General features: G+C 35.2%; 1 protein-coding gene across 2 annotated transcripts in view; it reads right to left on the reverse strand.

The window, feature by feature from the left end:
* SPATA6 (spermatogenesis associated 6) overlaps positions 1 to 17,370 on the reverse strand; it is a 166,633-nt gene that overhangs the window by 17,641 nt on the left and 131,622 nt on the right. For both annotated transcript variants that reach the window (XM_069590989.1, XM_069590979.1), the window contains exon 12: positions 470 to 561. In XM_069590989.1, coding sequence (XP_069447090.1) covers positions 470 to 561 — 92 coding nt within the window. The remainder of the gene's footprint in view (positions 1 to 469; positions 562 to 17,370) is intronic.

The following is a 17,370-nucleotide window of genomic DNA, read 5'->3' on the forward strand; positions in this document are numbered from 1 at the left end:
CACAAGGAAAAGTCCTCACATGTTTATGAAATGCTTACATGAGCCTACCACGGAAAAGATCAGAGATTTCAGTACATATCCCTGGTTAGCAATAAAACATATTCCATTATCTGGAACTTTTTTCCTTATACGTGTTCAGAAAACTCAGGAAGGTGGAAGACATAGTAATCAGTGGTACAGCATCAATAAGTCATACAGACTCAGAAATATTAGTTATATAAACTCAAAATTTACACATTCAGTTTTTAACACCACACTTAATGGCAATTAACACAGGGTTTTCAAGTGTCTTCATGAGATTTGTTAGTATAATTTTGCAAAAGTTTTATTATTACTACAACATTTCTGGAATTTAAGGCTAGAAGAGCTGAATTTCTCCTATACTACTGAAAAATAGTAGATTAAAAACAAGGTTATTTGATATTAACTATGAGCAGATCTCTGTACACTGCATTAGTCAAGCTCATACCTATACTCTGGGTCACTGTCATAGGCAGAGTCTCTATATAAAAGACCTCTTTTCAGTTCCAGTTCATCTTCTTTCTCTGGATCTCGCTCATCCTGAAAAATTTAAAGATTTCCATTAATTTATTTTGTAATTAAAATGACACCCATGTTTCTTTGGTAATTGTGACCCTCCCCTCCCCCAATGCAAGAGATTGAATTAAATGCTGAATTTCTTAGGGAAAGAAATAAAAAGGTAAATGAGAATTTATTATTCTGTTAAATAAAACTAATATAGCTTTTTTTCTGTTATAGTATCACTTACACTGCTTGTCAAAGACTAGCACACAGATGTTTCTTGCATCAGTGAATGATTAGGAATGGATACTGTATCAAGATACATAATAAAATGTGCAGCAAGTCATAATTCACATATTTTTATGTGGACTCCAAAAAAGATTATACCTACACTCTGAAAAATAAGTATTTGGGAAAACTGTGCAGATGTAAGCATTTAGACATACCTATGATCCCCCAAAGAAGTGACTTAGCTTTATTACTCATATGCCTAAATGCAGCAACAAGCCATGAGAAGCGAAAACAAAAGCAAAGCATTTGCAATCAAGACACATGGCTCCTCCCTCTCCGGGCAGCCTCTTCTTTACTCCTGACAGACCCACTCAAAGGCAGAAGGAAAAGAATTCTAAAGAGATAGCTTTTTTGGTAAACTATGTCATTCACAGTAGTGATGCTCTTACATATATTAATTTTATGTAATTCAGTATCAAATATCTTTCTAAACTATTGAATAATACCCTTATTCCACAGTCAAATAGGAACAGAAATAGAACTGATGGTAAAGGAACTAGTAAGCACAAATAGACTGTTATAAGGATTAGTATTAATATGGTATTCATTCATTTTATGCAAGAAATTTGTTGAATGAAGATTATGAAGGAAAATGATTTTTAAAATTTGGTAATGGCATGAAATTAATTGGGAAGGGAGCATTCAGTTAAAAAAAAGTAGGGACTTCACTGATGGTCCAGTGATTAAGAATCCACTTTGCAGTGCAGGGGATGCAGGTTCGATCCCTGGTCAGGGAACTAAGATCCCACATGCTACAGAGCAACTAAGCCCACGTGCCACAACTGCTGAAGCAGCGTGCTCCAGAGCTTATGCCCCACAGCTTGAAAGTCCGCTTTCTGCAGCAACTGATGCCCACATGCTCTGGAGCCTGTGTGTCACAACTAGAGAGCCTACGGGCCACAACTACTAAAGCCCTGGGCACTCTGGAGTCCACATATCACAACCAGAGAGTCTGTGTGAGGCAAGATCCAGCATGATGCAAAAGACTTTGTGTGCTGCAACTGAGACCCAATACAGCCAGATGAGTAAGTAAATAATGTAAGCAGTAAGTACTACAACAAGTTTGAAAATCACAGAAAATGTGAACCGATATTTAGAATTATTATTACTTCCAGGTGAATTGAGCACTTTACCATTAGGAATTAACTCCATTTATTTCTATTAATGCTTTTTCCCCTGACATTTTTTGGTTTACTTTTAATATAGCTATAATAGCTAGTGTTTGGATGATAAGTATTTGTACTTTTATTTTCAACTTTCCCTTGTTATCATATATATATATATATCTTTTTCTTAAATACTATATAGATGGATGTTGCTTACTTTTGTCCAGTCTGATAAATCAAAGAAGAAGAATATGTACTATATTAATATCATAGAAAATGTTATTGCCAGTAGTAATTACAAAAAACTCTACAAGAGAAAGTGTAAGAAATAAAAGAAAAAATGTTTACTCATTTCTAGATTATATAATAAATGATACCAGAAATAAACATAAATTAATATTCCTTAATTTTGTCAGTACAGTTAAAATTTTTGACCAGAAGTAATAAAAATGTAGACTGAATTTTAAAAGTTTTTGTATGAAAAAATATAGAACTGTCTTCAAGATCTGAATCTCAAATATTCATTAAATAATACCCCTGTTTTGAGCTGAGGAGACACAGGTTCAACCTCAGGGTCAGGAAGACCCCCTGGAGAAGGGAATGGTAACCCACTCCAGTATTCTTGCCTGGAGAATCCCATGGACAGAAGAGCCTGGTGGGCTACAGTCTATGGGGGTCTCAAAGAGTTGGACATGACTGAGAGTGACTAAGCATACACAGCACACTTACTATCCTAGACTCTGAGGACAGAAAGATGAAGACATGATTCCTGCATATACATGAGATAAGATTAGTTTATTCTGTGAATATATATAAGTAGAATGGATTGACAGGTAGAATTATTATAAGATACAATGAAGGACAAAATGAAGAAGACCTTTCTAATAAATAGAACATTCTAAAGCCAGAACGGTGTCTTAAGAGGGAGTAAGATCACAGTCACTAAAGCTATTTCTATAGAGCACTGATGCCTATCTAGAACCAAGGAGTTCAGGGAGGGAAATTCTGCCCCAAGAAACAAAAACTATATAGTCTTCATGGCTATTCTTTTCAAATTTTAAGACTGTATTTTGGGACATTTATTATACATATTCAAACACATACATATCTCTTACAAGCATCCTTATAGGCTTTTTTTTTAAAGATTAAATTGTGAAAAAGCAAAGAGGCAACAAACAACACGCTCTATCCAAAGCTATTAACTATGAGAAAAGCAAGCATTTGAAGAGATATATTGGTCTCATCAATGCCAGAAAAATTCAGTTCTGGGGCATGGAGGAGGGATTCCCTTCTTCTCATCAACATTCCCATTTGCCCACATGTAAACACAGATAAATGACACCAATATTTGCTGAGTTCCTTCAAGGTATCTAGGACTGAATTAGGTACTTCTCATACGAATATCTTGTAAGCCTTCAATAACCTTATAAAAAAGGCACTGAAACTTGGAAAAATTAATAACTTACCCAAAGATTCAAGTTATTAAGTGGCAGAGCTGGAATTTAAACCCAGATAATTTACATTATCTTGTCTGCTACAATGCAAACAAGTTGGGCTATAAAATAAAAATCTCCATTCTAAGCCATTAGATTATTCCCCTATATGAAAATTAAGCTCAAAGTCTTTCAGCTAGTATCTGTTCAGTTAGTTTTTTAAGAGGGTATTCTGTAATAATTTAACCCAGAAGAAACTTTTTCAGGAATTCCATGAAGAAAAATTTTTCTTTCAGCAAAAGTCATTAATAAAATGACACTTTATTAAAAGAAGCTGTGGGCTCTCCTTCCCTGAAACTGGCAGTGAGTTAAAGATTCTCTTAAGGTTCCCATCATTGATGACCACTCTCTTACACATGCAACTGGCATCATACTTAGAACACCCCTGGAACAAAGGGATAAAAGGTATCTACTCATGCTTGCAAACTGAACAACTTAGGATAAAAGAAATTCAACACTTTAAGATAAAGCCACAACTAAAAAGGTAGTTATCTCACTCATTAAATAGTATTTAATAAAATATACACCGTCATTCTCAAATGAAATTCTCACATATAGTTAAAATACCTACAAGATATTTTATTGCTATCAAATTAAAAACATTATTTATAATGAATTGTGTACAAGGACAAGAATTCAAATAGAATTTAACTATTAGTTCTAATTTGCATTATCACCCTGGACAATTAATGGATTTAAATTTCTAAATCATAATATAGAGAAAATTTAGTTAGAGTTGTTCAAAGTCACAAGGATAAGAAGTTGCAGAGCTGGCCTTGAACCAGGTTTTTCTAATTCTATAAGCTGCTTTATATTGTAAGTATAATAGAGGATAACAAATTCTAAAGGGAAGACCACTTAAAAGAACACTTAAATGCTAACTTTGACATATTTCTGGAGGCAGAGTGTGGAAAAGCATGGGTAATGGTTATTTTTATGTTGAACTAGATCAGCCATGGTGCCCAGATATTTGGTTAAACATTATTATTGATATATCTGTGGGCCTTTTATGGCTGAGAGTAACATTTATTTTTTTCTTTAATATATAATTTTATTTCTGGTTATAGAAACAAATGCTAAGAGGAGAAACAAAATATCCCAGTCCACATACAACAATAGATAAAAGAACAGTTAAAATAATGAAACACAAAAAGGTAGAAATTTTAAACATTGTATAGCTTTAAAACATTAACATCTGGTACAATTAGACATCACATTCAGATCTCAAGCTTTTTTTTTTAAAAAAAGTATGACTCCGTATTAAAAAAAAAACAACTGGATCTCATTTGAAATGAAAACACAGGCTGGCCCAGCTGCAGTGGGTTTCTCCGTGCCCGGGTGCCAGGGTGTGTGAATCCCTCTCCTGGGTGCCCCAGAGGCCAGAGCCCACGTGCAAATGGCGAAACACTCCCACCCAATGTGCCAGGGAACCTAATTCCCAGGACTCTACAAGACTCTGCTTTTTAAAGCACTGATGATTAAACATAATGTGAAAAATAAGTCACCATTAAAAAAAAAAGAACCTCAGTCCCCTATTAACATCCCTCCCCAACAAATGATCTTTACAGGAAAATTCTCAGTCAGATAAGAAATCACAATTCGTGCTGGGTTTATCCCTCGCCCATGCTGCCTGGGGTCAGAGTCAGACTGCAAGCAATAATCAGGGATGCATTTTCCTCTCTCCTCATCCCTGTCGTGAAGCAGAAATCAAACTGGGTCAGTAGCCCTTGACTAGGTACCCAGAAAGCCCATCTTGGAAGGAAGCTGGAAAAGGAGGAGAGGGCCAGACTTAAAAGTGTTTAATTTTTAAATCCTATTTTTACTTATAAAAAAAATTTTTTTTTGACACGTTAATCCAGAAATTTAGAGGCTGTGGTCTTAAGAGGCCACAGGCCTGGTTGAATATCCTTTAGGCTAGTTAACTTCATACACAAAAATTCCCTTTTGGAGTCACAAGCCTCGTTGAAATTAACATTTAAATCATTGCATTCTGAATAAAGCAGACTGATCTCCATAAAATGGGTGGGCCTCAATCTAGTTAGCTAAAGGCCTCAATAGAACACACACACACACACACACACACACACACACACACACACACACACCCCACCACCACCACCACCACCACCACCACCACCACCACCACCACCACCACCACCACCACCACCACCCTCTGTTTCTCTGGAGAATTCAAATGAGAATGAGAAACTCCTGATGCATATTACTTGGAGCCTTTAGCACCTCATTTTCAACAATGGACAGTACAATCAGACAGAAGATTAACAAGTAAACAGAAGACCTGAGCAACACTATAAACCAGCGAGACCTAACAGACATCTACTGAACACTCTATCAGACAACAGAAGAATATACATTCTTCTCAAACACAGGAAATTCTCCAAAAGAGACCGTATTACGTTAAACCCTAAAGTGAGGCTCAAAAAATTTAAAAGGACACAAATCATACAAATATTTTTCTGGTCATAAGAATTAGCTAATTAAATCCATTATTAAGAACTGTCAAAGACGGGCTTATTTAAAACATTTAAGAAATAAATAATCTTACAAACACTCTTTCAGAGAATGGTTGGTAACATTTTTCAACTCATTTTTATGAGGCAAGTGAAACCCTGAGGAGGACACCACAAGACAGGAAACTTACATACCAAGCACTATCATTAATTTAGATGCAAAAATCCTAGGAAAAATATCAGCAAAGTGAGGCTGCTGCTGCTGCTGCTAAGTCGCTTCAGTCATGTCCGACTCTGTGCGACCCCGTAGATGGTAGCCCACCGGGCTCCCCCATCCCTGAGATTCTCCAGGCAAGATATGTTTTTTAAAAATTATGACAAGAATTCTGTTCCAAGTATCCAAGTATGGTTTAACATTTGAAAATCAAGTAATTTACCACATTAAAGTAAGGAAAAAAGCATATAATTACCTCAATAGATACAATGTAGTAAAATTCATACATTTATAATTTAAATCTCTTAGAAGATAAGGAATATAAGAAACTTCTGTAACCTGACAAAGCATGTTCACAAAAAGTCTACATAAATCATCACACTCAATGTTCAATAATGGTAGAAAGCTTTCTTTGGATGGCAAATAAGCCAAGCCTTTTCTATCACCACTTCTATTGGATACTGGAACCCCTAGAAGTGTAATAAGACAAAGATAAAAGAAGTAAAGATTAAAGGGGAAGAAATAAAATGCCATTATTTTCAGATTTTATGATTACATATAAAAATATCCAAAATCTACCATCAATTAACATTAATATGTGAATGTAAGGTCATCACTGGATACAAGATAACTATACAAAAATCTATTCTAAGATATCATCATACCAAGAATTAATAGACAATAGAATTTTAAAAGATACAATTTATAATAACATAAATATCAGACATCCAGGAAGGCTATGGTTTTTCCAGTAGTCATGTATGAATGTGAGAATTGGACTGTGAAGAAGGCTGAGCACCGAAGAATTAATGCTTTTGAACTGTGGTGTTGGAGAAGACTCTTGAGAGTCCCTTGGACTGCAAGGAGATCCAACCAGTCCATTCTGAAGGAGATCAGCCCTGGGATTTCTTTGGAAGGAATGATGCTAAAGCGGAAACTCCAGTACTTTGGGCACCTCATGCGAAGAGTTGACTCATTGGAAAAGACTTTGATGCTGGGAGGGATTAGGGGCAGGAGAAGAAGGGGACGACCGAGGATGAGATGGCTGGATGGCATCACTGACTCGATGGACACGAGTCTGAGTGAACTCTGGGAGTTGGTGATGGACAGGGAGGCCTGGCGTGCTGCGATTCATGGGGTCGCAAAGAGTTGGACACGACTGAGCGACTGAACTGAACTGAGGAATAAATCTATTGAAATACATGCAAGTCTTCTAAAATAAAAACTATGACAAAATTGGAAGAAATTAAAGTTCTAAATTTATTTTTAAAGTCACCATTTTTATGAATTAGAAGATTTAATACTGGTAAGATATCAGTTCTCCTCTAATCAAAGCACAGATTTAATGTAATCCCAATCAAAATCCTAGCAGGGTTTTTAAAACTGACAAGTTGACACTGGAATGCAGATAAAAATACAAAGAACCAAGAATAATCATAGCAATCTGCAAGAAAGAATAAAGTTAGTGGACTTATGCCACAGGATATCAAGTTATTATAAACTTACAGAAATTGAGAAAGTATGGTATTAATATAAAATTAGACAATTAAATCAATTAAATAGAAGAAAATTCAGAAACAGACTCATGTATCTAAACTCCCAATGGAACAAACAGAATCCAGGACTATCTCTCTAAGAACTTACAGTGAGGAAAAGAAAGACTGTTTAGAGAAAGATGCTGGATCATAATCATATGAGGATAAAATGAATCTTGATCCAAATCTCACATTATATATACAAATCAAATCCACATGCATTGTTGATCTAATGTGAAAGGCAACATGATTAAATATTTTATAAATAGGAGAATATTTTTAGAACCATGGTTAGCCAAAGTTTTCTTACATGGGGTAAAGCAAGTGCTAACCAAAGCTTATTAACCAATGTACCAATGCAACTGAGCTACATTAAATTAAGAACTTGTATTCCCAAAAGGACTCTCATTCAGAAAACAAATATCCAAGTTACAGATTGAAATATATTCATAATATAAAACATGCCCATCAGAAAATGTCCAGGAATGAAAATAAAAGACCTTAAGAGACACATGGCAAACAGAGAGCAAGTCTAACATGTCTAACGTGTGCTCTTTGAGAAGCTCTATAAATGTCAAAAAATAAATATAAAGAAAACCACACACAAGTGTATATTTAACTACTAAAAATAAATTACAAAGAAAAAATACTTTAAGAATTGCCAGAGAAGGGAATTCCAGGAAGATGTTACTGGCACTGTGGTGGGTAGAATAATAGTTCCCAGTGATATCCAAGCCTTAATTCCCAGAGCCAGGGATTATGTTACTGCAGATTGTACAGATCTGATTAAGGTTAAGGATCTTGATAAGAGGAGATTACCTTGCATTATTTGGGTGGGCCCAATCTAATCAATCATATGTGAGAGTTGGACCCTATAGAAGGCTGAGAGTCCCTTAGACTGCAAGGAGATCAAACCAGTCAATCCAAAAGGAAATCAACTCTGAATATTCACTGGAAGGAGTGATGCTGAAGCTGAAGCTCCAATATTTTGGCCACCTGAGGCGAGGAGCTGACAGTCTTTTCTTAATTGGAAAAGACTCTGGTACTGAGAAAGATTAAGGGTAGGAGAAGAAGAGAATGACAGAAGATGAGATGGTTGGATGGCATCGCTGACTCAGTGGATATGAGTTTGAGCAAACTCTGGGAGATAGTGAAGGACAGGGAAAGCCTGGTGTGCTGCAGTCTGTGGGGGTCACAAACAGTGGACACGACTTAGCAACTGAACATCAACAATGTAATCAAATGATTTGTTAAAAGCAGAGAAACCTTTTGTGGCTATGGTTAGACAGAGGGAAATGTGACTAAGAATAAGGGTCAGGGAGATGGAATTGTTGAAGGCTTTGCAAATGGAGGAAAAGTAGCCACAAGCCAAGAAATGTGGGTGGTTGCCAGAAGCTAGAAATAGTAAGGAAATGGGTCCTCCCTGGAAACTCTAGAAAGAAAACAGATACCTTGATTTTGGCCCCATAAAACCCGTTTTAAAACTCAGGTCTACAGAAATGTAAGATAATTAATTTCAGTCACCAAATTTATTATGGCAGCAAGAAAAAACAAATATACACAGGTATAAATCACCTCATAAGAACATATAGAAGTTGTTTTGACGTTAGATGGAATAATTCATGGCAGACCAATGCTATTGTTAAAAACTAGAAAAGCCAGAAAAAAATAAAAATTTACATTTTTTAAAACATATTAGAAAGGTGCAGAAACAATGAAGACTAGAGATAACTAAAATTTCAGAGGAGAGAATCTTTCAAAAGTGGAATAATGATCTATATTCTCCTCAAAGCATTTATACATTCTGAGCCCCAAGAGGTGAAGAACCAGGGCTTATATTACGACAAGGGTCATTGCTGTGACACAGAGAAATTAACAAAGCTTTTGATGGCTTTAGGGAAATGGAGTGATGAAAATGACATACAGCCAGTTTCTCAATCATGACATTTATTGATTTATAAAGCTGTACGGGACTGCTAGGTAGATAACTCAAAAGTATCTGAAAAGTACAGCAGATATTAGTGCAGTCTTATGGTGCTTAAGAAATAAAGATATACCAGGGCAAGAAGCCTAGAAAATACAAGAAGCAAAATCCACAGAAGTAATATTGACACTTGAGGAACTGTATTCTTAACCTGAAGACTCAACAATCTGGACTAGTGAGGATAAAAAAACTTGGTCCTGGCTCAAGCAAAGGTTATTTCTGGGGGACAGAGCACTCAGCATAATTGTTTCGTGAAACACTAGGCTAGAGAGGTAGAACTGAAGACTCGAAGAGCCTCAAACACAGAAAAGGTCCTTATCAAGGTATTTACTAAATTTTGAAGGTGTGCTAGGTATAAATCAGGTAACTTCAAAATAACAAAAAGTTTCACTCAAAAGCTCAGTTGGGGGAAAGAAAAACCACAGTGGGCCAATTTGAGAACAGCAACCGAAATTGGAAAAAGTTTTCCTACTTCCATAGTGATGAGTACAAATGGTTTACAGTAAATTCTGAAGGGGCTGGAGCAGTCTGGGATCCATTAACTCTCAAAACTAACATCCCAAAGTCACCTGTCAAGATAAAACTTCACACTGAATAAAAACATCTGGGGAAAGAATCTAAATTGATCAGGGAAATAAAATTAAAATAAGAAAAATTCTATATAAAAGTTGGAAAGAGAAAGTCAGGAAATCTAAATTGCCATATTTTCAAACAAATGACCAAAACAGAAAAAGAAGAGCGCTCAAGCTACAAAGTTAGAAAAGTAAACATAAATCATATGTCCTTTCTAAAATTTAGGGAAAAAATAAATTTGTACACACACAAATCATCAAAGTGGGTTAAGCTTCATAAAAAGTTTTTTAAGAGGGGGAAAAAAGACCAAATAAGAGCCCTCAGCAAAAGCTTGCCAGGAAAGATATGTTCACAAAACAGATCAAAAATGTATTAAATTATCTATGCCCTCATGACAGACAGTTGACTTACCAAGAGTAAGTGGTCTTACAGGAGAACAACACAGAAACTTCTACATCTTTTATGATCTAGCCTTGGAAGTCATACATTATAATTTCTGAAACAGCCTGTTGTTGACACAGATCAGCTCTATTCATGCACAGTGGGAGGAAATTACACATTAATCACTTATACACAGAACTAACACTAACTGAAGGATAGAAGGGACAGAGTATAGTATATAATATGTTCTCTGAAAAGGTAGGTAAGTACAATTGTTAAAAAGTAGATAAGATAAAAATGTGGAAGGTATATGTTTTACAAAAAATTAACTGTTTTTGGGTCATCTTTGGTGGTAGTTTGTTATTTTTGTCCTGAGAATATTTTGCTGACAAAGCAAATGAGGACTTGGGTTATATTCTTTTCATATTGTATATTTTATCTTATATATATATGTATATTCTTATATTCTCTGGTATCTTTGAGAAATGAGACTTGATGTGGGAAAAGACACATATAAGACATATTACATTGGCCATAATGCTCGTTTGTTACAGAAAAAATCCTGAACAAACTTACTGGCCAACCCAATAAGTTAAGGGGAGGAATCTGTGATCCTAATTTAGAATCTGAATATATGAGGTATCATTTGTTTAAAAATACGTCTTTCCTAGTTCTGCCCATTGAAAAGACCTAAAAAACAATGACCAATTCTGTAGCATGAACACCACTGGTACACAAGTTTTGTTCTGAAATATAACTGCCCATCAAAACAAACCAGAATTTCTTAGAGAAATGGATGGCTACCATCAGATCTAGGTGAGGAAATGTGCAAGATGAGCCTGGAACTATTATAGCCTACCAAGTTCACATCCAAAAGACTTCAGAGCCAACACGAAGAGCTTCCCATTGCTCAAAGTTACACTCATTAAATAAATACTGTAACTCCATTTATATGCATTAATCACATACAATGTATATATGTATACACACACACACACACACACACATTTATGTATGTATAATCCAAAATACACAAAGCTCAAATTGTTAGAACAGGGAAATTAAAACAGGCAAATTACAATGGGAGATTTTTAAAAACTGTTCTCCCAGTAGCTGATAGAATTAACAGACAAGAAAAAGTCAGTGAGGATAAAGAAAAACTGAACCATATTAACAAACTTGACCTAGTTGTCAAGCACACTAAGCTCAACAAAAACAGATATTATGTGTTTTTTTCTAAAATGCACTTGGAAGGAAAATGGACCACATATTGAGCATAAAAGAGATCTCAAAAGTTTCAGAAGACTGAAAACTCATGTGTACTCAAGCTACAGTAGAATGAAGCAAAAATTAAAAAAAAAAAAAAAGATTCCTCCCACACCAAAAATGTTTGAGAATCTAGCAATATACTTTTAAATATCCCAAGGATAAAAGAAAAATTACAGTGGAAATAGTAGTAAAAATATGACATTGATTAGATGGGTATGAAATCTATAGTTTTAATTAAATACATGTATACAATAGGAAAAAGACTAAATTTCATGATGTGAATAGTCACTGAAAGTTTCTAACAGAAAGAACAGCAAATTAACTCCAAAGAAAGAAGAAGGAAGTGATATAGGCCAAAAATTAATAATGTAGGAAAAATATATACAACAAGAGTCAATAAAACCAAAAGTGGATTTTTCAGGGGAAAAAAGTAACAATCTCATTATTCCTTTGTGAAACTGACTTCTCGGTTGCTTATAATAATCTCCAATTTATTATCATCATAGAAAAGTGATTTTAAAAAAAGAATAGCAAACATTATTAAATACTTTGTATATGCCTGTGCCATTCTAAATATGTTATATATACCAATTCTACTAATACAAGAAACCTATCAGGAAACTGGAATAGAACAGTACTTGCTGAACAGACTGGTTCCAGACACAGCCTCCATAAAAGAGCACACAGTCCTAGTTGCAGGCATACAGAGCAATTTATTTATTAAATTTGTTAGACTTACTAATCAACTTCAGAATTTTAATATTTAAAACATACTATTCCCTGGCAAATCATATACCCTTCTTGATTTATTCTTTCATTATATTTTTTTCACAAATCTCACTCTAAATTGTCATTCTTTGCACAAGCCAACCTACTACTTAATGCTATCAAATTCATTTCCTAAGAAAAACACTGATTATACACTGATCACACAAGAAGAGGTTGCCAGATAGCAGTGGGTATATGTACTTTGTTTGGACCACAGAATGTTTTGTTTTAATGTGAATTAAAGACAACAAATTTATATTAAAATGAAAACTTTAAAAAAATAATTGGAAGATCTGGCAACCTTGTGCCTGAATTCCTATACAGCAACACTTTTATCCAGAGCTGAGTAGTGGTTTGTTTTCTCATCCACAGAGGTTACAGAGTGTCGCTATGGGTCACAGTACTCAACACCTATCCTAACTCCTGAATGCATCTGACTTCATGACTCCTGGATTTCAGGATAAAGTCTATGCTTCCTATTTGGTTTTCCCCACAATTTGGCCCAACAAGAACCTTCTAGTTTAACTGGATTATGCCTCACAATTTTCAGAATGAGTTTTATGTAAAAACGTAAACTTCTAGACAGTATAGGCTGATAGGATTACATCACACTCTCTTATTTGTGCCAAAAGGCACCGGAAACTGGGGTTTCAGACGCTATAACAGAAGGACTGGGGCTTTGTTGAAATAATTTTATATTTTCTTGAAAAAATGTTTAAGACAAAATGTCAAGAGTCTTCTTACTCAGCTGGGTTTTATTTCCAAAGGGGTCTTTCATGATTACTAACTTCCATTAGCTTGTTTGAGATGGGTTCTCTTCATTTATAAATGACTGTCAAATTTCTGATACAATATGTTTTACTCTCCTCTGTACTAATAAAACATTTAAGGATTTATGAAGGACCTTTTTACTGCCCCAGAAGAGGTTGATATTTAAATTCTTCGTGAAATAAAAACTTTTCTTTACTTTTAAAAATTGTGATGTAATTTTTAAAAAATCCAAAAAACCTAACATTTGTATTCAAGATGGTATAGCTTTGTCTGTATCTTTCAGACAGGACCAACATGGACTTTGGCCTGATCTGTATTTAGGGAGTGTGTTTTACTGTACAATTTGCAATGTGTGTCTCTGGTATGTTGCTGTTTGTTTCTGAACATGGATCTTGTGTTTGCATGTTTTCACATGTTTATGCTTAGGCATATTGTTAGATATATGTATAAGACTGTATGTATTCTTAGAGCTTAGTGTTCAAGATCAAAGAGTATTAATATAAATTTAAATCTTGGCTCCAACCATCCTAAGTAGCTATGTGACCTTATATAGAAGTCATAACTTTTCTGAGGCTCAGTTTCTTATCTATGAAATAGTACTTCTTAATAGTACTCACTTTGTAAAATTGTTATGAGGATAAAATGGAATAATAAATACATGCATGGTGCCTGGCCTATAGTAAATGTTTAATAAAGTTATTATTCCTATGTAACCAATTTCAGTTTTTCTCTGGAAAAACAATAACATTTCCTACTTATGCTTTTTATTCTTATCCTTCATCATATACTGTGCCACACTACTTTTTTAATCTTTCACATTTCTTTTTTGGTTTAAAAATAATAACGGAATTACATAAGTTCCTTATGGAAAATTTGATTTCACGAGAATATCCCCAGTGCTTTGCATAGTCTAAGCAACAGAGGATACAGATACTTGATGAAAATGTTCAATATATACTGCAAGAAAGAACTGAAGCAAAAAAAAAAAAAAGAATAATTTGAAGAGCTTGTGTTCAGATTGCTCTTAATGTAAAACAATTTAAGATACTGAGATTTAGTATACCATGTAAGTCAACGTGAGCAACCTGACTGCCTTCCACTTAAAAAAGGCAGGTCAGGGACAAAGACAAATTAAAGTGTTTAAAAGAAGTGATGCTGAAGTCTTTTACTTTCGAGCAGGAAGGGGTTGTTTGTGTGTGTCTGTGTATGTGCATGTATATGTATACTTATATTGCCTTTGTTTAAAGGCATTAGAAAGCTGCTTAAACAACACTGAGTAGTGCCAAGATTCCTGAGGGGAAGAGTGAGTTAACAGCCTACAGCTGTTATTTTCCTAGGGACATTTGTGAATTCTGAGAACAGAACAAAAAGTTGAGAAAAGTATGCTTTGTGACAGGCCCTCTGTTGGAGGACAAACAAATCAGCAGTGTTTTGCCAGTCTTACTATGTTAGATGGACAAAACTGAAAATCTGAGAGGCCAAAACTCAATGAGACTCACTGGGTGCAAAACTGAGTTGACTGTTCCTCAATACACTTGTAGAATATCTGAAACTATACAGGGTGAAGGGACAAAAACTCAGCAGAAAGTCTCTGAAAAGCAGAAAGAATTTTCTATCTTGCCTGAGAAGATGAGCGTTGTAAATAGTACCTATGAGAATGAAGGGACTTCTCAGGTAGCGCAGTGGTAAAGAATCTGCCTGCCAATGCAGGAAACACAAGAGATGTGAGTTTGCGCCCTGGGTCAGGAAGAGCCCTTGGAGTAGGAAATGGCAGCCCACTCCAGTATTCTTGCCTGGAAAATTTTATGAGGAGCCTGGTGGGCTACAGTCCATGGGGTCGCAAAGAGTTGAACATGATTGGGTGGCTGCACATATATTCACATGAGCAGGAAGGGGTCTGTAATCACACCAACTCTCAGGTAAAAGTCAAAAGGACTGAAAATGAAGAACTCAATAGGTTTTTAAAAAAATATTTAGAGACAAATTACAAAGATGAAGAGTTCTTGTGCACAGAAACGTCACCCTTCATCCAAGTTCTCTTAATGTTAACATTTCATACAAGCAGAGTAAATTTTGCAAAACTAAGAAATTAACATTGTATACTATTATCTAAACTACAGACTTTATTTGGATTTCACCAATTTTTTCACATGAAAAAAATATTTCTGTTCCAGGATCCAAAATAGGATGCCGTGCTGCATTTAGTCATCGTTTCTCCTTTGTTTCCTCCAATCTGTGATAAGTTTCTGTGCTGCTGTCTCCTGATTTTGACATACCAGTCAGCTATTTTGTACAAAGTTCCTCCATTTGGTTTTGTCTGATGTATTCTCACATTTAGGCCAAGGTTATGGGTTTGGCAGAACAATATGACACAGACATGTCCTTCACATCCCCTGATATAAAGGGATGCCTGCTATCAACATCGGTTGTCACTAGTGATGTGAATCTTGATCACTTTGATAATAAAGTGGTGCCACCTGCCAGATTTCTCCACCAAAACTGTGCGCACTCAGTCAGTCACTTGTGTCCAACATTTGGTGACCCCATGGACTGGAATCTGCCAGGCTCCTCTTTCCATGGGATTTTTCTCGGCAAGGATACTGGAGTGGGTTGCCATTTCCTCTTCCAACCCAGGGATCAAATCTCTGTCTCCCACGTTGGCAGGTGATTCTTTACCACTGTGCCACCTAAATTATTATTTCGTTTTTTCCATGTTCTATTCTTAGACGTAAATCAAGCCCAGCCCAAGAGCAAGAGAAGAATTAAGCTCTATTCTTAGAGTGGGCAATATCAACAATTATTATTTAGGATTCTTCGGTAAGGAAGATTGGTTCATTCTCACCATTATTTATTCACTGTTTCATTTACATCAGTGTGGATTCATGGATATTTATTTCATATAATTCAATACTAATGCTATTTATTTTGTTGCTCAAATTATTCAAGAAATGGCCAGTTGGGGGGCTCATTCAGGTCGCTCCTGTGTCCTTTAGACAGATATACCCCTATTCTTCTTACATTTTGAACAGTTCATCACTTTCCATAATGTAAGATGTTCTAGGCTCTACCCTGAGAATTAACTATTGCTCTAAGAAAAAAAGGCCTGTTGATTTTCATAGAAAATAAATATTCAGAAATAATAGGTGTTAGATCTGGGAGCTGGGTATGCTTATTGTTATTGGGTTGTCACTCCCTCTAGGCCCTTTCAAAGGGTAAAGACAGGAATAACTCTGAATTAATCTATTTGTATATACTAAAAAAAAAACCATGAATTAAAACTGTCATCTCAGACTCCAGCTTCACAGAGTTCATTCTAGCTTTATCCATCTTGTTTCTTTGTAACTTCTTTTTCTGACAGTGAGAAACCTGGTTATTTTATCCACAATTTATTTACTTATTTGTCCAACTCTCATATAAATGTAAAGCATTTTCAGAATTATTAATCCATATCACTGTGTAAAGCACATTTATCTACTAGAGCAAGGGTTGGCAAACAGCTCCCAGGGCAATTCTGGCCCTTTGCCTGTTTTGGTATGACTGATAGCTGAGAGTAATTTTTATGCTCTTAAATGACTAGGTGGGGAAAGACAGAGCATTTCATGAAAATTTCAAGGAATTCACATTTTAGTGCACATGGATAAAGTTTTACTGGAACACAGTCATGATCATTTGTTTATGTGTTCTCTATGACTGCTTTTGTGCTCTATTAGTAGAGTTGAGTAGTTATAACAGAGATCCCACAGCATACACACAGAAAATAATTACTATCTGGCTCTTTCCAGAAAAAGTTTGGTTAATTTCCAAATAAGAATATAGAGATCATGTAGTTCTTCTTGGCTTTAGCTTTACAGTATCTAGCCAAAACACCATATTCTGAAGTTATTTAGATAAGCTAATTTAAAGACAAGTCTTGTAATTTTAATACTGCTAGTTCATTATAATCTACATTAAATCTTCAAAAGAGTCAACATGACACATTAAATTTTTATATA

This window comes from Ovis canadensis, chromosome 1 (genome assembly GCF_042477335.2).
Source record: "Ovis canadensis isolate MfBH-ARS-UI-01 breed Bighorn chromosome 1, ARS-UI_OviCan_v2, whole genome shotgun sequence".
NCBI lineage: Eukaryota > Metazoa > Chordata > Mammalia > Artiodactyla > Bovidae > Ovis > Ovis canadensis.